At 41.3% G+C, this 26,090-nt stretch overlaps 2 protein-coding genes across 3 annotated transcripts in view; one reads left to right on the top strand and one right to left on the bottom strand.

Annotated features, from left to right (window-relative positions):
- The window catches only part of rmdn2 (regulator of microtubule dynamics 2), a 159,195-nt gene that overhangs the window by 81,877 nt on the left and 51,228 nt on the right, over positions 1-26,090 (top strand). The window contains exon 4 of one of the 2 annotated variants that reach the window (XM_078542680.1): positions 5,696-5,756. In XM_078542680.1, coding sequence (XP_078398806.1) covers positions 5,696-5,756 — 61 coding nt within the window. The remainder of the gene's footprint in view (positions 1-5,695; positions 5,757-26,090) is intronic. The other variant, XM_078542679.1, reaches the window with a different exon arrangement.
- The window catches only part of cyp1b1 (cytochrome P450, family 1, subfamily B, polypeptide 1), a 171,640-nt gene continuing 158,931 nt past the window's right edge, over positions 13,382-26,090 (bottom strand). Inside the window, exon 2 of the transcript XR_013576668.1 lies at positions 13,382-13,611. The gene's annotated coding sequence lies outside the window, so the exon portion shown is untranslated. The remainder of the gene's footprint in view (positions 13,612-26,090) is intronic.

Below are 26,090 nucleotides of genomic sequence, written 5' to 3'. Positions count from 1 at the left end.
TCAGTATGCATATGAAAATTGTGTGTGCGTTCACTCAGAAACTGAGCTCCTTACTAACATCTGGAGGCTTGTGCCAAAATTAGGAGAGCTGTCTCACAGATGAGTCGAGCAACAGCGCGACATAGTCGTATTCACGGAATCATACCTTACAGATCATGTCCCAGATACCACCATTGCCATCCCTGGGTATGTCCTTCCCACTGCCAGGACAGACCTAGCAGAGATAGTGACACAGTGGCATACAGTCAGGAGGGAATTGCCCTAGGAGTCCTCAAGACCGACTCTAGCCCCCATGAAGTCTCATGGCATCAGGTCAAATATGGGCAAGGGAATCTCCTGCTGATTACCATGTACCACCCACCTCTCAGCTGATAAATCAGTACTCCTCCATGTTGAACACCACTGACGGTGGCAAGGGCACAGAATGTACTCTGGGCGGGGGACTCCAATGTTCATCACCAAGAGTGGCTTGGTAGCACCATTACAGAACAAGCTGGCTGAGTCCTAAAGGACATACCTGCTAGACTGGATCTGCGCCAGGTAGTGAGGGAACCAACAGAGGGAAAAACATACTTGACCTCATCCTCACCAATGTGCATGCTGCAGATGCATCTGTCCATGACAGTATTGGTAGGAGTTTTTGTTTTCATTCACAGGATGTGGGCTTCGCTGGCTGGGCCAGCATTTATTGCCCATCCCTAATTGCCCCTGAGAAGGTGGTAGTGAGCTGCCGCCTTGAATCGCTGCAGTCCCTTTGGTGTAGGTACACTCACAGTGCTGTTAGGGAGGGAGTGCCAGGATTTTGATCCAGCCACAGTGAAGGAACGACGATATATTTCCAAGTCTGGATGGTGAGTGACTTGGAAGGGAACTTCCATGTGGTGGTTTTCCCAGCTAACTGCTGCTCTTGTCCTCTAGATGGTGGTGGCCATCGGTTTGGAAGGTGCTGTCTAAGGAGCCTTGTGACAACTGCACAGTCCTTGTGGAGACGAAGTACAGCCTTCACATTGAGAATACCCATGAACGTGTTCTGTGGCACTGCCACTGTGCTAAATTGAATAGACTTCGAACAGATCTAGCAGCTCCAGACTGGGCATCCATGAGGCACCGTGGACTATCAGCAGCAGCAGAATTGTACTCGACTACAATCTGTAACCTCATGCCTGGCATATCCCCCACTCTACCATTATCACCAAGCCAGGGGATTAACCTTGGTTCAATAAAAAATGCAGGAGGGCATGCCAGGAGCAGCACCACACATTCCTAAAAATGGGGTGTCAACCTGGTGAAACTACAACACAGGATTACTTGCATGCCAAACAGAATAAGCAGCAACTGATAGACAGAGCTAAGCGATTCCACAATCAACAGATCAGATCTAAGCTCTGCAGTCCTGCCACATCCAGTCGTGAATGGTGGTGAACAATTAAACAATTCACTGGAGGAGGAGGCTCCACAAATACCCCCATCCTCAATGACGGAGGAGCCCAGCACATCAGTGCAAAAGATAAGGCTGAAGCATTTGCAACAATCTTCAGCCAGAAGTGCAGGGTGGATGATCCATCTCGGCCTCTTCCAGAGATCCCCAGAATCACAGATGTCAGTTTTCAGCCGATTCAATTCACTCCACGAGATATCAAGAAATGGCTGAAGGCACTGGATACTGCAAAGGTTATGGGCCCTGACGATATTTCAGCAATAGTACTGAAGGCTTGTGCTCTAGAACTTGCCGTGCTGCTAGCCAAGCTGTTCTAGTGCAGCTACAACACTGGCATCTACCCGACAATGTGGAAAATTGCCCAGGTATGTCCTGTACACACAAAGCAGGACAAATCCAACCCGGCCAATTACCACCCCATTTGTCTACTCTCGATCATCAATAGTGCAATCAAGCGACACTTGCTTAGCAATAACCTGCTCACTGGCGCCCAATTTGCATTATGCCAGGGTCGCTCTGACCTCACTTCAGCCTAGGTTCAAACATGGACAAACATGCTGAACTCCAGCGGTGAGGTGAGAGTGACTGCCCTCGACATCAAGGCAGCATTTGACCTAGTGTAGCATCAAGCAGCCCTAGCAAAACTGGAGGCCAATCATCTCAGTTCCAGGACATCATTGCAGGAGTTCCTTAGGGTAGTCTCCTAGGCTCAAACATCTTCAACTGTTTCATCAATGATCTTCATCACAAGGTCAAAAGTGGGGACTTTCATTGATGATCGCACAATTGTTCAGCACCATTTACAACTCTTCAGATACTGAAGCAGGCCTTGTCCAAATGTAGCAAGACCTGGACAATATCCAGGCTTGGGCTGACCCAATTATCCTGACCCTGTTTCCTGTTGGTTAGCCAATCCTCTATCCATGCTAATATATCACCTAACAATATAAGCCTTTATCTTGAGCAGTAACCTTTTATGTGGCACTTTATCAAAGGCCTTTTGGAAATTCCAAGTGGTGTTCAACATGGAGGAGCAATGATTCATCAGCTGAGGAAGGGCATTTCGTGGTAATCAGCAGGAGGTTTCCTTGCCCATATTTAACCTGATGCCATGAGACTGAGTTATTTAACAGACCCAGAAATTATTTTGCCTTTTATGGCTCTGTTGGTAGTACGTTTGCCTCTGAATCACAAGGTTCTTGGTTCAAGTACCACTGCAGGACTTGAGCACAAGAAAGAAGGCTAACACTACAGTAATGGATGAGACATTAAGTCAAGGCCCCATCTGCCTGTTCCGGTGGACATAAAGATTCCTTCGCCCTATATTGAAGAAGAGCAGTGGAGTTATCTCTAGCATCTTGGCTAATATTATCTCTCAATCAACATCACAAAAGAACAAAACAAAAACAGAATTACCTGGAAAAACTCAGCAGGTCTGGCAGCAACGGTGGAGAAGAAATCAATTAACGTTTCGAGTCCTCATGACCCTTCGGCAGAACTGAGTATAGTTAGGAGAGAGGTGAAATATAAGCTGGTCTAAGGTGGGGGAGCGGGGGGAGAGAGAAGTTGAGGGTGGGGTCGTTGTAGGGATAAGCAAGCAGTGATAGGAGCAGATAATCAAAAGATGTCATAGACAAAAGGATCAAAGAGGTGTTGAAGGTGGTGATATTATCTAAGAAAAGTGCTAATTAAGAATGGAAGGCAGGATGCTCAAGGTACAGCTCTAGTGGGGGTGGGGTGAAAAGACTAACAAAGTTTTAGTTTTAGATTTAAAAATAATGGAAATAGGTGGGAAAAGAAGAATCTATATAAATTATTGGAAAAAAAAGGGAGGGGGGAGAAACGGGGTGGGGATGGGGGGAGGGGGAGTTTAAGATCTAAAGTTGTTGAATTCAATATTCAGCCCGGAAGGCTGTAAAGTGCCTAGTCGGAAGATGAGGTGCTGTTCCTCCAGTTTGCGTTGGGCTTCACTGGAACAATGCAGCAAGCCAAGGACAGTGAAGCCCAACGCAAACTGGAGGAACAGCACCTCATCTTCCGACTAGGCACTTTACAGCCTTCCGGGCTGAATATTGAATTCAACAACTTTAGATCTTAAACTCCCCCTCCCACCATCCCCACCCCGTTTCTCCCCCCTCCCTTTTTTTTTCAATAATTTATATAGATTCTTCTTTTCCCACCTATTTCCATTATTTTTAAATCTAAAACTAATACTTTGTTAGTCTTTCCACCCCACCCCCACTAGAGCTGTACCTTGAGTATCCTGCCTTCCATTCTTAATTAGCACTTTTCTTAGATAATATCACCACCTTCAACACCTCTTTGATCCTTTTGTCTGTGACATCTTTTGATTATCTGCTCCTATCACTGCTTGCTTATCCCTACAACGACCCCACCCTCAACTTCTCTCTCCCCCCGCCCCCCCCACCCTAGACCAGCTTATATTTCACTTCTCTCCTAACTATACTCAGTTCTGCCGAAGGGTCATGAGGACTCGAAACGTTAACTGATTTCTTCTCCACCGATGCTGCCAGACCTGCTGAGTTTTTCCAGGTAATTCTGTTTTTGTTTTGGATTTCCAGCATCCGCAGTAGCTTTTAGCTTTTCACAAAAGAACAGATTATCTATCATCACATTGCTGTCTGTGGGAGTTTGCTGATTGCAGATTAGCTGTTGCGTTCCTATTATTACAACAGTGACTGCATTTCAAAAGTATTTCATTGGCTGAAAAGCATTTTGAGACATCCAGTGGTCATGAAAAGCGCTATATAAATGCAAGTCATTTTTATAAGGACTAACAGCAGCTCTTTAGGAACTAAAGGGATAGAAGGATTTCTAGAAGGATAGAATTGAAAAGTTAGGGAAGTTATGCTAAACCTGTATCGGTCAAGTAACAGTTTTCCCTTTAAAAATATGTGCTGACTATTCATTATTATATTTTCATGTCTAGATTTTCTTCTATTCTTCCCCTTTAGTAAGGATTGCATTATTTTCCCTCCCACCGATATTCAGCTGACTGGTATATAATTGCCTGGAAATGTTTTGTCCCCTTCTAAAGTATAGCAATTACACTATCCTCCAGTCCTTTGGCACTATGCCCTTTTTCTAACAAATTATTAAATATGACTGATCCTAATCACTCTTGTAGCCTTTTTGCTTTCAGGGGTTTACAATCCATCAGTTACCTTTTTGAATGGATTGTACTATTAGTCTGCAACAAACTTGTTGCACTCAATTCCTTTTTCATTCTTTAATTGTCCTGTTTAAGTTGATTTCCCTTTCCCGTGCATTTAATAGTGTTTTCTAACCTAATGTACTTGGTATTCTCAAGAAGCATTGTTATTATCATAATGTTATCTATTTTTGATTCATTATTTTTAAATGGAGGAGGCTGGAGCCAAACATCACACATATTTTCATAGCTTGAAAACTATTGCCTTCAATAGCTCAAAATACAGTTATAATTTGACTCATTCTGTTTTCATTATGCTTTCATGAGATGTGAGCACCGTTGGCAAGCTCAGCGTTTATTTCCCAATTCTAATTGCCCTCAAGAAGGTGGTGGTGATCTGCTTTCTTGAACTGCTGTAGTCCATCTGGGTGTAGATATACCTACAGTGTTAGGAAAGGAGATCCAGCTTTTTCACCTAGCGACAATGAAGGAATGGTGATATAGTTTCACATCAGGAAGATGTGTTGCTTAGAGGAGAATTTGCAGGTGGTGGCGTTCCCAGGCATCTGTTGTCCTTGTCTTTCTAGGTAGCAGAGGTCGTAGGTTTGGGAGGCATTGTCAAAGGAAGCTTGGCAAGTTGTTGCAGTGCATCTTGTATATGATTTAGACGGCTGCCACTGTGCACCGCTGGTGGAGGGAGTGAATGTTTAAGGTGGTGGATGGGTGCCGATCAATTGAGTTGTTTTGTCCAGGATGGTGTCCAGCTTCTTGAGTGTTGATGGAGCTGCACTCATCCAGGAATTTGGTGAGTATTCCATTGTACTTGTGCCTTGTAGGTAGTGGGCAGGCTTTGGGGAGACAGGAGGTGAGTTACTCAACTCAGAATTCCCAGCCTCTGACTCACTCTTGTGGCCACAGCATTTGAATGGCTGGTTCAACTAAGTTGCTGAAAAATGGTAACCCCACAGGATATTGATGGTGAGGGAGTTCACTTATATTAATATATTTTGGAGTAAATCCTAAATCCTCCAGCTTTGTTAAATTGTAAACAGCAGAAATTAAAGTGTTCGCAATATCCTTTCCAGGTAAGGAGATAGCTATGGACGCAGTTAATGTGGGTCCCCAGAGTGCTGATAGCCACATGTGGTAAGTCTGAATAACCTCACAAAAATATTGAATGCATATTATCTGTCAGTAACACAACTAATTGATTAAAAAAAAATTCTAAAACCCCAAACATTTTCTTTGTATCTATCCTTTTGAGGCCATGTTATGTTATTAGGAATCTTTCTTTGTCAACATCTAAGCTCAAACCTAGAATTTTTACTGTAACGTTCTTGCAAGATCAGATTATTATTGGGAGTATCATTTGATTCTGTCAGTAGTAATTTGTACAAATATGATGTAACTTTTTGAAGTCAAAACCTAACTTGTTTTTAAAACTTTTTGAAATAAGTTGGGATGGAGAATTATAGCTGCATTGCAGTGCTGCCGCACGTCGTTTTCCTAATAGTATGTTAAAAAGCAATATATGCAATTGATTTATTGCCACATTGTTGAGGCGAATAGAGATGCCTTTCAGGGGAAGCTAGGTAAGTATGAGACAAAGAAATGGAAAGATATATTGACAGTGTGAAATGAAGTAATGTGGGGAGAAGCTTGTGTAGAGCATAAAAAGCAGCATAGACCCCCTTAGACCAAATAGCCTGTTCTGTTCTGTAAACACCATTATATTACATAGGATATATGGCACAAAAACAGGCCCTTTGACCTAAGCAGTCCATGCTGGTGTTTGTGCTCTGCAATTGACTCCTCCTATATTTCCTCATCTAAATCTGTCATCGTAACCATCTATTCCTATTCCCTGAAATACTTGCCTAACCTCCTCTTAAATGCATTTATACGATTCGCTTCAACCACTTCCTGTGGTAGCGAGTTCTCCATTCTTACCACTCTTACAGAATTCAAAAGAAACCTCTACCCAATTTGATTTCTTGGTGATTATCTTACTTTTATGGCCTCTAGTTATCCTATTCCCCACAAGAGGAAACATTTTCTCTGTATCCACTCCTTTCAGAATTTTAAAGACCTCTATTAGATCACCTTCAGCTTTGATTTTTTCAAGCGAGAAGAGATCCCGCCTATCAATCTGTTCTTGATATGTATACCCACGCATTTCTGGTGTCATCCTTGTAATATTCTCTGCACCCTCTCCAGTACCTCTATATCCTTATCAAGGTATGGTGACCAGAACTGTATATTTAAGTGTAGGCTAACCAAGGTTCAATACAGGTTTAGCATAATTTCCTTAATTTCCATTTCTATCCATCTATTCCATCCATCAGCAATAAAGCCTAGCATTTGGTTTGCTTTTTGATAGACTTGCTAACCTGTGGTGCAACTTTTAGTGATTGGTGCATCTGTACTTTTGTTCCTCTACCCAACCTAGATTTACAAATTCCAAGTAATAGGTAATCTCCCTATTCTTACCAAAGTGTACTACCTGACATTTACCTGTGTTGAACTATTTGCTAATTATTTACCTATTCTGCAAGTTTATTAATATCCCCCTTAATTTGTTGCAGTACTCCTCTGTGTTAACAATGCTTGCCCACCCCCCACCCTAATTTGGTGCCATCTACAAATTTAGAAATTGATTCCAAAATCCAAATGGTTAATGTACACTAATGGACTGTAACGGTTCAAGAAGGCACCACCTTCTCGAGGGCAATTAGGGATGGGCAAGAAATGCTGGCCTAGCTAGCGATGCCTACATCTCATGAACAAATAAATAAATAAAAATTGCGAACATTGGTTCCATCACGAAACCTTATGGAACATCGCTTCCCATCTTCTGCCACCCAGAATAACTACCCTTTATTCCCACTCTCTGATTTCTGTCTTGAAGCTAGCCTGCAATCCATTCTGCCACTTGTCCCTAAACTCTGCATTTTCTGACCTTATTCATTAGCTTATTATGGGACACCTTATCGAAAGCCTTTTGAAAATCCATGTAAATTGCATCTCCTGTATTACCATTCTCTACTCTCTCTCTTCCATCCTCAAAAATTCAACAAAGTTGATCAAGCAAGATTTTTCCTTTTGAAATCCGTACTGACTATTCATTATTATATTTCTCATTTCTTTACTTTAGTAATGATTCCATTATTTTTCCACAACTGATGTTAAGCTGACTAGTGTATAATTCCCTGGACCTTTTCTGTCCCCCTTTGCAAATATAGGAATTATATTAGCTATATGCTAGTCCTTTGGCACTACACCTTTTTCTAACGAAGTATTAAATATGCGTAATAATGCCTCTGCCATCTCTTCCGTAGATTCCCTTAAAATAAGTAGACATAATCCATCCATACCAGATGTTTTATCATCTTTAGGTTTGTTTAATTTATTCACTACATCCTCTTTTTTAAATTTTAAATGCACATCTCATTGCTCATCTTGTCATTTAATGTCACGTTTACCTGTTCTATTTCCCTTGTAAATAGCAAGCAAAATAATTGTCTAATATATCTGCCTTTTCTTTACCGTTACCTGTGGTATTACCCTGTCTTTCTCTTAATGATCCTATTACCATCACAGGCTTCATTCTTTATTGATGTGCCTGTATAATGTTTTACTGTTTTGTTTTGTATTCCCTGATAATTATTTTCAAAGTTCCTCTTTGTCTTCCTAATTGTTTATTTTTTACTTGTCTCCTAATCTCTCTGAGGCTGGATGCCACTTTCCTAATTCTCAATTGTTCCCTCATGTCTTTATTTATCCATGGAATCCCAATGGTATTTCATTTGTTCTTTCCTTTTAGTGGAACTTATTTTTCCTGGATTCTATTGAACACAATTTTAAATGTTTCCAATTGTTGTTTACCATTTTATTTTCCAACGTCCTATCCCTCAAAACCACCTTTTCTTGCAATCTATTAACTTGGCTTTTGTCACACCTACATCTTTCCCTGTCATCATCTTAAAGCGTATTATATTATGGTCACCATTGCCTAACTGTTCCACTCCTTTTACTTTTCTTATCTGCTCTGGTTCATTCCTCATTCCTAAATTAGTAATTCTTCCCTTGTTGGGCTTCTTACATATTGAGTTGGAAAGGAGTCCTGTATACATTGTAGGATCTCTAATCCCTTATCCCCTTTATCTACTTGTTCTGCCAAGTTAACGTCAGTTAGTTGAATCAACCCATGATTATTATTTATGTTTTTTACTCACTCCCCTGATTGTCTACATATTTCTTCCTCTATCTCCCTTCCACTATTAGGTGGTCTATAGACTACACCTATTAGTGTGGTTGATCCTTTATTATCTCTATCCATGTGCATTCTATTTTTGTTTGGTTGATAGCTGCATTCATTTTTTCTATTGCCATTATGCTATTCCAAATAAGTACAACTACTCAGCCTCCCCCTTTTCCCCCTCTACCTTTTCTAAATATCTGATATCCTACAATGTTTAATTCCCAGTCCTGATTTTCCTGCGGCCATATCTCAGTAATCCATTCTATGACTGGTTCCTTCCAACCCATGATTGCCTCTAGCTCCGTGTTTTATTACAGAGAGTGTGTCTATTGCTGTACCGATGTTTTAATTCATTTTTAATAGGTTTCCTCCCTATGTTTAACCATCTTTTTAGATTCTCATTCTGTAACATGCCCTTGCCATCAATGCCCTCCCTTACTTTGTTCTTTTCTATGTTTTCCTACCATATTCCGTTTACATTTAGGCTGTTTACTTTTCTCGTAAATTTCTCTCTTCCCCCCTCCCCACTACCAACCTACCTTACTAGTATAAAGCCTCTTCCACCTCCTTATTTACTCTTTCCGCTACAACACAGACTCCACCCAGTTTAGGTGAAGCCCATCCCATTGGTACAGCTGCTTCTTGTCCCAGAATTTGTGCAAGTGTCCCATGAAACAGAATTTCTCTTTCCCACACTAGCTCTTTAGCCACATGTTAATTCTCCTGATCAGTCTGTTCCTATGCCAATTTGCAGGTGGCTCAAACAATAATTCAGAGATTATTGCCCTTGAGGTCCAGTTTTTTAATTTAGAGCCTAACTCGTGATACTCTTTCAGCAGGCTCTCCTCCCTGTTTCTACCTAGACCATGACAATTGAATTTGCCCGCTCCCTTTCCAAGTTCCTCTAGTTGCCATGAGATAAGCCTTACCCTGGCACCAGGCAGGTAACACACCCTGTGGGATTCTCATTCTTGGCTGCAGAGGACCCCATCTATCCCCCTAATTATAGAGTCCCCTACCATTACCACATTTCTATTCTGTTCTCCTGCCATATCAACCCCCTACCCTGGCTGCTGTTGCCATCAGCCTTCTAAGCCACAGTGCCTTGTTCTGTCTTGTGCTACTTACTTTGTGCATAAGCAAAACCTCTTGTGTTTATACTGACAAAATTCCAAAAATCTGAGTCAGGTTCGGCTGACTAGGTAACCAGTTCTACAGCAGGCAGCTTGTTTACCACTGACTAAGACTGAAAGAGACTGCAAATTAAGGTTAAAGTTAAGTTAAATGCTAAATGCAAAATTTAATTTTCGAACAACTCCAAGTTCTGCACGATGTGCTGTGCCAGACACCTCCATGTCCCTACTTTGCAGGCTACCTGGTGGGTCTGCCAAAGACCCAAGCACCTTTGTTTGCATCATCGTCAGCATTTTCTTATGGTTTGCTCCAAAATGGTCCTCATCTGAGTCCCCTGTAGCACACTTGTTTGCTAATTCTACCTCTGGGGAGTTATCTCACAAGCTGACCAATCCCCTGTCCTGGCTGCAACCCATTCCAGTAACTCACCACAAGCAGATGCTGACTCAAAACTAAGCACTGCGTTTTGCACAATCCCCGTATCTGAGCTAGTGGCTGAGTGTGGCCTGTCAAGTAACGATACTTCTTCATCAGAGGGCTGTATTTCCTCTCGCCCTTTCATTTGAGGCTTCTGCGGATGAGCAGCTGGCAGTTCTCAACTATCTGAAAACACAAATGCATAAGGAGAGGATAGGAGTAAGGGAATTTGTGGGTGGGTGGGGAAGAAAACAGAAGATTAATTGGAGTTTTCATTTTATGAAGCTGAGGAGTGAATGGGGAAGGTACAATCATCCTGGATGGCCTCAGCAGCACCGGGTCCCAATTGTTTGTATTCTGTGGCATTGGTGTCCATTATCTTATGGGCCATCTTTTCATGGCCACTGGGGGAATGATTACATGATGGTCCTCTGCTTGTCCCTTGATTCTCTCCCTTGTTGTGGGCGATCTTCTTTTGCAAGAGAGGATAGAATGTCAGTGACTGTGTTGGGTGACTTGCCTGCTAAAGCTGAATTAAATATTTTGTATTATTATATACTTCTTGTATGTTAGTATATCTAAGAAAAAGTATCTGTATACCTGCACAGATTAGCCATAAGGACCCTTAACATTCTTCAGAAAAATTACTGACATTTTAAAAATAAAATTCACACAGTTTAAGAAGTTAGAAATTTAATGTATGTGTTTCCATTTTTATTCTATTAATTTGGGAGATCTGGAGAGAATTTTATCCTAGTTTGAGTATACTTTTGCTCTCCAGATCAGAAATACAAAGTAATTGCTGCTGAAATGTATATCAACTGGACTTTCTCACTAGACCAGCACAGCCTCAGTGTGCTGGCTTCACCATTCCATCTCTATTTCAACTATGATTAACTGTTATAACATGGGGCAAAATTTCCCCCCCCCGTTGGGGGAGAAGAACAGGAGCAGGTGCGAGCGGGCGGGTTCCCGATTGGGGGCGCACCGCCATTTTACATGGGCCTTAATTGGCCCGCCCAGCATGACATCCGCCAGGAAGCGCTATGCGCTCCCTATACAGGCGGGGGCAGAGTGGGGGGAGATTCTCTCAACCGGGAATGTGCTCTTTCGCGCATGCGAAATAGTGCACAGAACCCCCTAAGGCTAAGTGCTGCCTCAGGGTGATCGGCTCAGATTTTCAACTTTTAATAAAGGAGTTTAAAAAGTTTCCCTGCCATGTCTCCTCATGTGACACATGAGTTGGGACATGTCCATAATTTTTATTTAAACCTTTCATTAAAATTTTAATACCCTCATGAAACCTCATCCCGCCAGTGGATGAGGTTTCATGTTCTCTCACAAGCCCACCTGGGCTCCCGGCCTGCCCGTCAACCTTAAGGTTGGACGGGCAGGTCCATTAATGAGCTGAATTGGTTTTCCCATGGCCTTAATAGGCCATCCGACTTGGCTGCGCCCCCACCAACCTGAAAATGGAAATGACACGGGGTGACATCGGGAGTTCCACCTGACATCACCCCGCATTATTTTACGCGCCAGCGAGCAGGCCCTGCCCCTGCTCGCCGACCGGAAGATCCTGCCCATGATGTGACTTTGAAAAGAGCTTAAACATGTACCTTGTTGCTGCTTCATCCTATCGAAGGTGCTTTAGATATGGAAACTACTTTGAAAATGCTACATTAAAGCTGTATCATTACAGTCACGTAATATAATGAAAAGTTCCTGTCTGTAATTTGACTAATTGATCTGCAAAATGAGGTACACGTTTCCCCACAAAGCTGCAACAAATTCAATAAAATAGAAACAATGTGCGGGGTTACAGGGAAAATGCAGGAGATTGGCACTAAGTTAAAATGCTCAGAGAGCTGGTGCAGACACCATGGGCCGAATGGCCTTCTTCTACACCGTAACAATTCTGTGATCCGTGCCCTAAATTGAATTTCAGTAACTCATAAATTTTGAAATGAGAGAGGTTGTGTCATTACCATTTCCAAAATATTCTTTGTACTATTGCAGCTCTGGTATCACATGCCAAGTTCTTAACTTTCACAGTTTACATAACAGCAATTTTTCATGAATGGAATCGAGCCAGTCGAGGAAAAAAGAAAGGAACTTGCATATTAAATGTAAAATGATAGACAGCTGGAATGAATTCAAATGTTTTTAGTTTGTGCAGGAATGGCATAGTCAAGCGTATACCCAATGATTGCAAAGCAACTTGGGACCGCATACCTTGAAATTGTTCTCAACTATTCAAGTTTTTTTTTCAGCTGCATTTGTTAAACTGAGTGCTATTGTCTACTTAAACATTACAAAAATTAAAATACTTTGGATTGTAACTAATAAGGCCTATTATGAGAGATGACTTATTTGTCAATTCTAAATATCTGAAACCAAGGTTGGAAATATAATTTAAACATTTTTTGCTACAGGTGAAAAGATGCTGCTTTATGCCATGTTAGAATTTCTTCAAAATCCAGACTTGGGCGGACAAATGGTAGATGACACTTACATAAGTGATAGGTAGTTATTCACTCCAACAAGGAAAAGCCCAGCCACTTTCCTGTGAAATTTAATGCGTGAAGTGCTACGTTTTGGTAGGAAAATTAAGGAGGCCGCATACCTCATACTACACCTCGAATACTGTGTGCAGTTTTGGCCTCCTTATTTAAGGACGAATGTAAATGCATTGGAAGCGGTTCAAAGGAGGTTTACTAGATTGATACCTGGAATGAGTGTGTTGTCTTATGAGGAAAGGGTGGACAGACTGGTCTTGTTTCCACTGGAGTTTAGAAGAGTGAGGGATGATTTGATTGAATATACCAGATCCTGAACGACCTTAACAAGGTGGACGTCAGAAGGATGTTTCCTCTTGTGGGTGAGTCCAGAACTAGGGGGCACTGTTTTAAAATTAGGGGTCGCCCTTTTAGGACAGAGGTGTGGAGAATTTTTTTCCCTGAGGGTTGTGCGACTTCGGAATTCTCTGCCTCAGAAGACGATGGAGGCGGAGTCATTGAATATTTTTAAGGCAGAGGTAGATAGATTCTTGTTAGGCAAGGGAATCAAAGGTTATCAGGGTTAGATGGGAATGTGGAAATCGAAACACAAGATCATCAGCCATGATCTTATTGAATGGTGGAGCAGGCTCGAGGGGCCGAATGGTCTACTCCTGTTCCTATTTCTTATATTCTCATACTGCTTGGTTAATAAAAGATTGAAAGGGATGGAGGAGCAAAGGGATCTAGATGTACTGATTCACAAATCACTGAAAGTAGCAACACAGGTTAAAATGCCATTAAAAAGGCAAAACAAACACTTGGATTCATTTCTAGAGGGATGGAACTGAAAAGTTCATGTAAACTTGCATCAAACCTTGATTAGACCACATTTGGAAAACTGCACAGTTCTGGTATCCATTTTATACAGGGTATTGAGACATTAGAGAAGATGCAAAAAAGATTCACAGAGATGATACCAGAACAGAGAGGATATACTTATTAGGAAAGGTTGAACAGGCTGACGATCCTTTCTCTATAAATAAAAGGTTGAAGGGTAACCTGATGTATGCCTTCATGGTTTTGATAGGCTAGATGTAAAGAAAATGTTTCTATTTATGGGGGTTTCCAAAACTAGAGGTCATAAATGTAAGAGTCACCAAAACGTCCAATAAGGAATTCAGAGGAAACTTCATCAATGAAACATTTGTAAGAATGTAGAACACGCTACCATTAGGAGTAGTTGAGGCAAATAGCATAGATGCATTTAGGGGAAGCTAGAATAGCAGAGAGGGCGAAAGGAACAGAAGGATATGCTGATAAGGTTAGATGAAGTAGGGTGGAAGGAGACTCTTGCAAAGCATAAATATCCGCATAGACCAGTTGGGCAGAATGGTGTATTCCTGTGCAATACATTTGCTATAACTTGGTATTTCTTTTGAGCAATAACTACTTTTAACCTTATGATGGCATGAAGGACATTGATGAAACAATTGAAAATGGTTGGTCCTAGGTCACTGCTGTGAGGAACTCCTGCAGTGATGTCCTGGGGCTGAAATGATTGGCCTCCAACAACCAAATCACCTTCCTTTGCGCTAGGTGTGACTCTAGCCAGTAAGGCGTTTTCTCCCGATTTCCATTGACTTCAATTTTACTAGGTATGGAGCCGAGTGTTATTAGCAGAACCCAAACTGAGCATCAATGAGCACGCTGAGTAAGACTGCTTGATACTTTCAACGATAGCTTCCATTACTTTGATGGGGATTTAGAGTAGACTAATGGAGCAGTAATTGGCTGAATTGGATTTGTCTTGCCTTTTTTGGACAGAACATACCTGAGCAATAAGCCTACCCTGGTAGTGTTCATCTCCTTTAAGTTTAATTCATTAAATTTTCATCAGTTGTAGATACTTCTAAGAGGGTTCCTTACCCTGCGAAGTTCACCTGGACTCAACTACATTGGTAATCTTCCAAAAGTGTTTGTGACTTAGCCTGCCAGCTATTGTTGCTGTTCATGTCTTATCAAAACTCATTATTTCTCAAGGCCTGTTCCCTCATTTCAAACACAGATGATGGCTTTGTTCAATTTGATATCACTTTCTGGGAAAACGCAATATCTACAGAATACTACAGTTCAGCGAATTTTAACAGAAACCAGTGGTTTTCCTATCAAACTACCCTCAGCCTCTTAAAGCATGATGGTAATTTCGGCAAGCCTCAGCGTGAAGCTAATTTTTTTTAGTAAAACTGTTATTGTCTTACAGCATGCTCTCTTACACACCTCCCTAAACCGGGGTTTATCCCTTGGGTTGATGGTAATGGCAGAGTGAAGGATATACCAGACCATGAAGTTAGAGATTGTGATGGAATACAATTTTATTTCTGTTGCAAATGGCCCATAGTGCCTTATGAATGCCCAGTTTTAAGTTGCAAGATCTGTTCTGAATCTATCCCATTTAGCAAGGTGGTAGTGCTACACAATATGATAGACGATGCCCTCATGTCAAGACAGGACTTTGTCTCCACAGAATTGTGCAGTGGTCACTCCTACCAATATTGTCAGTGATAGATGTGTCAGCAGTGGGTTAGTGAGGATGAGCAACAAATGTCAGCCTTGCCTGCAATGCTTACGTCCCATGAAAACATTTTTAAAAAGTAGATTTTTCCCTTGTGTTGGTTCTGCCACCACCTGCCCCGCATCCAGTCTGTCAGCTATTTCCTTCAGGACCCAACTGGCTTGGTTAGTATTGCTACCGAGCCTCTCTTGCTTGGTGATGTACATTGAAGTTCCCCCACCCAAAGTATCATTCTGTCCCCTTTGCTACCCTTAGTGCTTCTTCCAAGTAGGGTTTAACATTGAGGACTATCGATATATCAGTTGACAGAGGGCAGTAGATACTTATAAGGGTTACTTGCTCATGTTAGACTTGATGCCAGCAGACTTCATGGGTTCCAGAGCCAATGTTGAGGACACCCAGGGCCATTCTGTCCTCACTGTGAACCACTATGCCACCACCTCTGGTCGGTCTTTCCTTGCAGTGGGACAAGAATATTGCTAAACAAAGAGACACGTTGAAGCTTTTTGTCTTGCATTCATCAGGATACCTCACAAGAATACCAATATAAGGGGAAAACACCAATTTATACTGTTTGTGAAGAGAGTGCTGATTGGTTGGCAGTTGTATTCTGATTGATAGAGACATTGCCATGGAGAATGCACCAGTGATGATGACTGACAGTTAACTGCCAAGCATTGTTTGAAATTTAAACCAGGCAGCTTGACCCTGATTGGCCAAGGCACTGTCCTAAGGGATGAGCCAGCGAATGGCTATCACTTATTTTGTTTAACTGAAACAGACACAATATGTTCTTTCTGTCTGCAAGGAACGGGGCCCTGTGTATTAATATATGTAGCTTCCAGTACACGCAAATGCACCACACACCAAGCCTGACTGACAATCAGATTCTAGATGTTAGATGCTAGTGAGCAGGATTTTGCAGGGTCAGCTCTGCTGGGTGTACCTTTTTGTGTCTGGTGTCTAGGTCACAGTTTCGGCACAGACTAGAAGGGCCGAATGGCCTGTTTTTCTGTGCTGTAGTGTTCTATGGTTCTATGGTCAGTGCCAGGTGCTCCGTCCAGTTTCATTTTTAATAGACATTTTCATAGCGGTTTATTTTCATAATGGCTTGCTCGGCCATTTCAAAGGATGGTTAAGAGTCAACCACATTACTTTGTGTCTGGAGTCACATTTAGGCCAGACTGGGTAAGGATGGCAGATTTCCTGCCCTCAAGGACATTAGTAAACCAGGTGTGTTTTCATGACAATTCAGTAGTCTGATTGTTGCCATAACCAATTCGAGTTTTTTATTCCAGATTTATTTAATTAACTGATTTTAAATTGCCCAGCTGCTGTGGTGGGATTGGAACTCATGTTTGGACTAATGATCCTGGACTATTAGTCCAGTAACAGAACCACTATGCTATCCTTCTCGTATAAGTGCAAGATGAATATTCAGTAAAATTTAAACTTAGAAATGAATAGTGACATAACAGCATTTGAATTCTAACCTTACTAATCTGTTAATAACTAATTTCTTCTTTTCCTTCGGGATGTTTGATTAGCGCACAACACTTTTTCAATCTAGTTTTGAATTTTATCTTGCTCTGTATATGACTGATTACTTTTAATGATTTTCATTGAAAATATGAAGTAGATTTATAATGGTCAGCAATGGCAGTAGTGTTGGTGTCTGTAGACAATGCAGAAAAATCGAAGGTGGTAATTTTAACTTGGCAATGGTATTTTTTTTCTTTATTCTTTCATGGGGTGTGGGTGTCTCTGGCAAGACCAGCATTTGTTGCCCATCCCTAATTGTTCTTGAACTGAGTGGCTAGCTAGGCCATTTCAGAAGGCAACTAAGAGTCAACCACGTTGCAGTGAGCGTGGAGTCAAATGTAGGCCAGACCAGATAAGGATGGGCTCTTATGACAATCAATGATAGTTTCACGATTACTGAGATTACCTTTCAGTTCCAGATTTTATAATTGAATTTAAATATCACCAGCTTTTGTGGTGGGATTTGAACCCATCTCCCCTCGGCATTAGCCTGGGCCTCTGGATTACTGGTCCGGCGACAATATGACTACGCCATAGTCTCCCCTTAACTAAGCAATATTGAATCAGCCAGCTGTTATTTAGCTTGACCAATTTTCCTTATCATTAACTTCAGTGGAAAGAATAACTTGACCAAGTGTGTAATTGCTGGCTGATCTGATGTTTCCTATTTCACACTTTCGCAACAAGTTTAAATTACCTGTAAGGCATGGTTCCTGAACTGGCTGGTTTTGAATTGGAGTGAATCTTAATATCTGTTTTTCAACAATTTGTTTAATTTTTAGACTGCAGAGTTCCTTAATGAAAACACCTCAATTTGCACAGAAATTTTTTGAATATGGAACACAAACGTGTACCATATGAGTTCAATTCTGCTAAGTTGTTCTATCAGCCTTCCTGATGGCTAAATGTTTGTACATTTCTGGCCTTGCCTTGCTCATACATGTCCCAATATGTTAGAAGTCTGTTGCTGTGACAAGTAACTTCCAGAAAAGATGCAACATGATTAATAATATTCAGTGCTATGAAATTACATTTGTTACAAATTTATTTATTTGAGAATTCTCAGCACATTTAAGCCAGTTATTTTTGTAAGCAGTTACACATTTATTTCTCAGCTTTATCTTGCTAAATGCAGTATTTTTACATTGAAGCTTTTGCCTTTTTACTGTTATCAATATGCATTCTTTAAATATGTATTCTTCAAATACATATGTAATCCCAAATTGCAAACCTCTCACTGTTCTGGATGTCAGAAAATAACATTGTTAACAGAAGGCATTTGATAAAGTGCCACATCAAAGGTTATTGCAAAAAATAAAAGCTCATGGTTTAGCGGGTAACATATTGGCATGGATAGAAGATTGGCTAGCTAACAGGAAGCAGAGAGCTGGCATAAATGAGTCATTTTCTGGTTGGCAGGATGTGAGAGTGGTGTGCCACAGGGATCAGTGCTGGGGCCTCAACTTTTTACAATTTATATAAATGACTTGGATGAAGGGACCGAAGAAATGGTTGCTAAATTTACTGACGACACAAAAATAGGTAGGAAGGTAAATTGTGAAGAGGACGGAAGGAGGCTACAAAATGACATAGATGGTTAAGTGAGTGAGCAAAGATCTGCCAAATGGAGTATAATATGATGGGCAAATGTGAAATCGTTCATTTTGACAGGAGGAATTAAAAAGGAAGCTTATTATCTAAATGGTGAGAGACTGAGCATCACATCCACAAACATTCACTCTCTTCACTACTGACGCACAGTGGCAGCAGTGTGTACCATCTACAAGATGCACTGCAGGAGTTCACCAAGGCTCCTTCAACAGCACCTTCCAAACCCACGACCACTACCATCTAGAAGGCCAAGGGCAGCAGATAGATGGGAACACCACCACCTGGAAGTTCCCCTCCAAGTCACTCACCATCCTAACTTGGAACTATATCGCTGTCCTTTCACTGTTGTTGGGTCAAAATCCTGGAACTCCCTTCCTGACAGCACTGTGGGTGTGCCTACACCACATGGACTGCAGTGGTTCAAGAAGGCAGCTCACCACCAACTTCTCAAGGGCAACTAGGGATGGGCAATAAATGCTGGCCCAGTCGGCGAAGCCCACATCCCAAGAATTAATAAAAAGAAAAGGAGCTCAGAGGGATTCAGAGGGATCCGGGTGCCCTAGCGCATGAATCACAAAAGGTTAGTATGCAGGTACAGCAGGTAATTAGGAGAGCTAATGTTATCATTTATTGTGAGGGGAATTGATTTCATAGATACTTAACATTTATGCTTCAGTTGTACAGGGCATTGGTGAGGCTACATCTGGAATATTGTGTACAGTACTGGCCGCCTTATTTAAAGAAAGATGTAAATGCATTAGAAGCAGTTCATAGAAGGTTTACTAGACTAATACCAGGGATGAGTGGGTTGTCCTATGAGGAAAGGCTGGGCTGGTTAGGCTTGTATCCACTGGAATTTAGAAGAGTAAGAGGCGATGTAATTGAAAACTTTAAGATCCTGAGGGGTCTTGACGAAGTAGATGTGGAGAGAATGTTCCCTCTTGTGGGAGAATCTAGAGCTAGGGGTCATTGTTTAAAAATAAGGGGTTGCTCATTTAAGACAGAGACGAGGAGAAATTTTTTCTCTCAGAGGGTTGAGAGCCTTTGGAACTCTTTTCCTCAAAAGGCGGTGGAAGCAGAGTCTTTTAATATTTTTAAGGCGGAGCTAAATAGATTCTTGATTAACAAGGGGGTGAAAGGTTATTGGAGCTAGGCAGGAATGTGGAGTTGAGGTTACATTCGATCAGCCATGATCTTATTGAATGGCAGGGAAGGCTCGAGGGGCCGAGTGGCCTACTCCTGCTCCTAATTCATATGTTCGTATGTAACTTAGTTGAACCTTACAACTAAAAATAAAAATTGCTGCAAATGCACAGCAAAATCCATTAGCATCCAAAAAAATCTGAAACTTTTACTTGTTCAGTTGGCACCCATTCATAATTGACTAGTTCAATAATTCATATAAAATTGTTTTCTTTTACAAAATCAGTACATTTTGCTTTTTTTTTTGCTGCTGTGTTTAATAAGGTTGTGAAATCCTGATACTTGTTTGTACTGGTGCAATTTTTCAGTCTTGAGAGGAAAACATTTATCTTTCAATCCTGATGATGTCAGCATAATTGTTCATAGATATTTAACATCCATCTAAAGTTTGTCATTTGTCAAGTTTTTCAGCCAAAACTCAAGCTGTAACACAACTCTTTGTAGAATGAGTATATAGGAAGTTTATTTTACGGCAGTTAATTTGTCTTCAGTCCATTTTTGTGCAGATAAGCTTGATGCTGCTTTTACAATGCAGACCACAGATAATTATTTTGTAATCCTTAAGTAAGTGCTAAGCAACATGCAACACCAAAGCAAATTTCATTTTTTTTTTTTGCATAGTATCACATAGGGCATACAGCACAGAAACTGTGCCCAGCTAGTCTGCTGGTGTTTACGTGAGTCTTCTCCCAATCCATTTGCCTCATCTCAGCCTTTCAGCATATATTTCTACATTTTTTTTCTCTCATCTACTCATCTAGTTTCCTTTTGAAAGCATCTAAACTGTTTACCTCAACCAATTTCAGGTTCTGTACTAGCTTCATAAGCAGTTAGTGAAATTAATTTACTTTTAATGTTCCAAAATGGTAATTAAACTTTGATAGAAACTTTTTTGTTGCAGTGCTGTTCTCTGGTCCTAGCAGAATCTAGCTCCAATTTTAACAGGGATGGGGAAGAGATCAGCATGGGTCAGCGGGGCAAGCAGAAAGCTTGCAAATTACCTGCATAGCCCTGGATAATTTTAACTCCTAGGTCTTTCTAACATAAACCAAGTCCAACTCCTGCCCAAATACGGCAGGAATGATGAGATAGGCAGGCAGGAGTGGGATGGGCACATCAGGAGAACATTGCCCAAGAAAACATTTCCTGGCATGGTGAAGGAAAATGGGGACAAGTTGATCAGAGGAAGGGGAGGGGAAGAAAGCATTCTGATCTCTAAGATGGTCCAGTGATAGAATTTCAGATTTGGAATAATTGTGAATTTGCCAATTACTTTAACATACTAGTTTTATGACCACTGATTAAGCATACAGGCCCCAGTTTGAAAGTGGGAATCGGAATGGAGCAGAACGATCCATGAAGTTGATAGTGAACCCAAGGAATCTAGAGGTGTGGAGCCTGGCCAACTTAATGGCTAGACCTCATTTAAATCAATTTTTCTGGGAGTCATGTCTGAAACTGACTAGATCCAATATGAGGCTGATGAGCAGGAGGGGGTGTTCATCGACAGGAGGCCACATCCAATGACCCGAGTGAATAACCCCCAGCAGTCAGTTGGAGGAGGGGTGTGGGTGTGTTCATCGCAACTGGGGAGAGGAGCTTTCCAGTCCTGATCAGGGTTATGGAAGGGGAAGGCAGAGCCTCAGAGCCGCTAGTCTTTCCTGTGAGACCTGGAGGGGCACTCCTGCTCCTCCTGGCACACAAGGAAATTTCAAATTAAAATTTTTGAACTTACCTTGCATGATCCTCTTCGAGCCCACAGTCCCCTTCCCAACAGGCTCAGTCTGACGCTGAATCCGTCACTACTCCCTCATTCAGGCCTCCAACTAAATTTGCAGGTCAGGCCCCAATAACAGAATTGGACCCAGTTTGGATATTTAAAGAAAGATGCCACTTCAACCCTGCAAGTGTTCCACTTACCTAGTCAAAAGACCTTTAAAGCCCCAATTTACTTGGCATGAGAGATGGTCATGGCACTGGCAAACGAGTGACAGACCCGTCCTGGCTCATCATCATAAGGCCTAGACAATTTTAACCCCCGGACCTCTGAACAGAATCCAGATTGGCACCTGCCTGGACCTGATGAGAATAGTGAGGAGGCCAGCAGGCTGGATGGAACCATGACAAATCACAGGCGGCTGCACCAGAGATTCACAAGATTTTTGCCTGGTGATTAGTTAAATATATCTTGTCCAACCTCCAAACATGATCGAAGTTAGAAGAAAAGTAGGGAACCTTAGGATAGGAGTAAGGCCCCATTAGTTTCTTTGTGGGGTCCTGCTCCAATGACAATGTTAGAAATGTAGATCCCTTTAAGAATAAACCAGTACAAGCTTCATAGTGAATTGAGAGCAGGTGATGCTCATTGAAGCCTGTACTTAAGAGCTAGGTTTTTCCATAGTAAGGGGATTTTTGCTTCTGGACAGGGAAGGGATCTAGAAGGGAAGAGTGGAAACTGGTACTGAACTATAGTTTATCAATAAAACAGTTGTGATTCACAGAATGTCTTCTGTTGCCTGATTCGGTAAATGGATATCCACCTATTAAACATGGGAGCAGAGGATTGACCTCGATATCTTCAGGTGGGAAGATAAAGAAAACAGAAAGTAATCCCTGTTTCTTACAAAAGCAAAATTCTCAGTGGCTTTTAAGGTGAACTGGCTGAGTCACGCTGCAGGATTACAGACTATGATTATCCACCAGCCTTTTCAGAACTGGAACCATAGGAACAATGAAAGAATGAGGTGGAGATGTGGACTGAGGTCACTTCTGTAGCCATAAGGAAGAAAGGTATGGATTTGACCTTGTCTTTACCAGGAAGAAATAAGATTAGAAATAAAATATTTTTGGAACTGAATGTAACTGACTTAGATACCGAAGAGGAATTGACAATTCTACTACAGTTTATGGACAGAATTTACAAAAAAGGTGACTTATTAGAAGCCTACGAGGCATGGCCAATATTTGATAAATTTAAAAAGATGGATAGTCAGTCCATAGAAGAATCTGTCATGGATTTTGAGAGGTTATATAAAAGACTAAAGAAATTTGATCTAGAAATTCCAGAGTCTGTACTTGCGTTCAAGTTATTAGATTGTGCACAAATCTCACACATGGATAGACCTTTGGCTTTGACAGGGTTCAATTTCATGGTGATGATTCTCTTTTTGAACAAATGACTGCTGCTCTTAAAAAAAAAAATTTGGGGGAAACAATCGTTTCCAGCTACCTTCTTGAGATGTTGGAAGTTCTGCAGTGGTTTAGAGAATGGAAGATTCCATGATTACTGACTCTCGAAATCGACGGGGGCCTAGTTGCAGGCACTTGTACAAACAAGGAATTGCTGGAAGACCTTTTGAGGTGGGTGGTACTTTTCATAGATTTATGGATCAAGGCGAAATGCAAGATTGGGGTGATAGCCAACAGTTACTGAATCCCAGAAATATTTGGGGAATAATTAATAGGTGTTTCCAGTGTAACTCTAAATATCACTATGTAAGGAATTGTCCAAAAATTAGGAATCAAGCATTTGAATAACTCATGAAACAGACGGTCCTAATGATGAAGATAAGGATGAACGACAAGAAAATCTTGTATTAGTGACTGAAAACTTAAGTCAGCCAATGAGTAACTTGGTTGCTGATTCATTCAATTGTGCTGTACTAGATACCTCAACAGTGTGTGGGGTCGATTGGCTAAAAGTAAAGTCAAGGAATATGAAAGCACTACCTTCTTTCGATTTGGTGACGCTAATACATTAACGTCTTTAAAGAGAGTAGTCCTCCCATGTGAAATTGCAGGAATGCATCTTCACATCAGCACTGATGTGGTTTAGAGTGTCATACTGTTATTGCTGAGTAAGTCTTCGATGAAAAAATTAAAGATGCATTTGGACATGGAGAATGACAAAGCATTTGTCTTTGGTGAAGCGGTAAACTTACAGTTCACTGGACCTGGATACTTATTGTATTCCGTTGAGGAAGCCAGGAGTTTCCCTTCAAGAAGTATTGCTGACCTCTGGAGATAAAGGTCTGGCTAACGAGAATTATCTGGAAATTGTACAAACAATTTGCCCATCCTTCATCACAGAAGTTAAAGCTACTGCTAAAGGATGCTGGAGTTGTGGATAAAGAATATGAATCCCTTGTAGAACAGATCACATCTCAATGTGATATATGTATTAAATGTCTGAAGACACCACCGTGCCTGGTTGTAGGTGTCCTGGGAATTTAACAAAGTGGTAGCCATGGGCCTGAAGGTATGGAACAAGGATTGGTGTATTTGTCTGTTACATTTTGTAGATACGGCAACCAGGTTCAGCATATCTACGGTAATAAACAACAAGTACAGACAGACAATAGTGGATAAAGTCATGGAAAAGTGGGTGGGCAGGCCTTGGGTCACAAACAAAATTCTTAACAGATAATGGAGGTGAATTTGCGCACAACGAGTTTAGGGACATGTGTGAGAATTTAAATATTATCATCATGCACACTGCTGCAGAAAGTCTGTTCAGCAATGACTTGTGCAAAAGAAACCATGCCATAATTGATGAAATGTTGCACAAAATACTGGCAGATCAACCAAACTGTAAGTTAGAAATGGCATTGGCATGGCCAGTGCATGCAAAAAATTCCTTACAGATGATTGGGGGAATATAGCCCATACCAATTAATATATAGCCAGAATCTAAAATTGCCTTCAATACTATACGACGATCCTCCAGCACCAGAGGGAACAGCTATTAGCTCTACTTTCTCCACCCACTCAAATGCACTACATGCCAGCAGGTAAGTGTTTATCAAAGCTGAAGCATCTGAAAAAATTAGAACATTGAGACATCGTATAAGACCGTCTAGGGGAAATTTCTGTTCTGGTGACCTGGTTTTTAAGAGAGAAGGACGCAGGGAATGGAGAGGCCCAGGAAAAATTGTTGGACATGACAGGAAAGCTCTAATAATATGACATGGGAATCAGACTGTAAAAGCATATTTTTCACGAGTAATAGGGATGAGTTATGAATTTTCAAACTCTGAGAACATGGGAGAAGATGATGATAATGAGGCGCCTTGTACTTCACATACCCATGAGTTCTACAATTTGGAGCCAGAGGGGCAGGATTTGAGAGCTCAAGAAATACATACCAATAAGTGTACTGATCATGAAGAACATGAAAAAGTAACCTCATGCAGGGATCGGTTGCCTAAAGTAGGTTTCCAGGTGTTGTGCCAGCCAGAAGGATCAGACAGATAGAGGGAAGCCACGATAGTGAGACGAGCAGGGAAGTCTACGGATAAATATAAAAATTTAAATATCCATGATGAGGGACAAGAGGTGAGGGCCATGGATTGGCAGCAGGGAGTACTGGAATGGAGAGCAAGAAAACAGTACCAATTCGAATACTGATTCAGGTGACAGGTTTAGGAGGAGGAAAGGAGCAGGTATAATAGAAGGGTCCTGCAGTAGACATCCTGATATAAGTAGCCCTGAGAGATCCCATCAAGAGAAAAGAGGCTGCAACCCCATAACGTGCCAGTGTAGCGTGGGTAGTGGGGAGCTTTCTCGGACAAAGGACAGAAATAAAAGTCCCCTTGATCGAGAGGTGTTTGTAGCTACTAATAGATTAGAAGACAGGGCAATAAAAGGTGCTAAACTAAGATTACAAAGCTTGAAACTATTTGGGGTATATTCGGAGGTCGACATTAGAGGACAACTTGCTCTATCTCACAGATGGATCTGCATAGAAAAGGTCCTACCAGACAGGAACTATAAGGCCAAGGCGAGGTTGGTAGCCAGAGGTTTTTAGGAATACTTGGGGGATAGAGAGATCAGGGTAGACTCTCCCACAGCTGGAAAGGTGATTTTGAAGATCTTTTTAGCCATTTTAACAACTTATTCTTGGAAATGTAACTCCATTGATATCAAAGCGGCTTTCCTTTAGGGTAACCTGCTCAAGAGGGAAGTATTCTTACAAATTCCAAAGGAAGTATCAGAAATCGAGGGGAAGCTCTGGAAATTGAATAAATGTGTTCATGGGTTAAATGACACTTCTTGGGTGTGGTATTTTTTGGTAAGGGCAGTTCTATAAAAGTTAGGTGTTCACAACTGAAGGCGGACCCAGCCATACTCTATTGGCACTGCAATGGAAAACTTTCGGTCATCTTTATGATACATGTGGACGATTTTTTATGGGGGGGCGCTAATGACTTTGAAGAAAATGTTATTAATCAAGTTAGGAAGGA

The sequence above is a fragment of the Cetorhinus maximus genome, chromosome 5, assembly GCF_964194155.1.
Source record: "Cetorhinus maximus chromosome 5, sCetMax3.hap1.1, whole genome shotgun sequence".
Lineage (NCBI taxonomy): Eukaryota > Metazoa > Chordata > Chondrichthyes > Lamniformes > Cetorhinidae > Cetorhinus > Cetorhinus maximus.
This window is presented reverse-complemented; position numbering and strand designations above follow the sequence as displayed.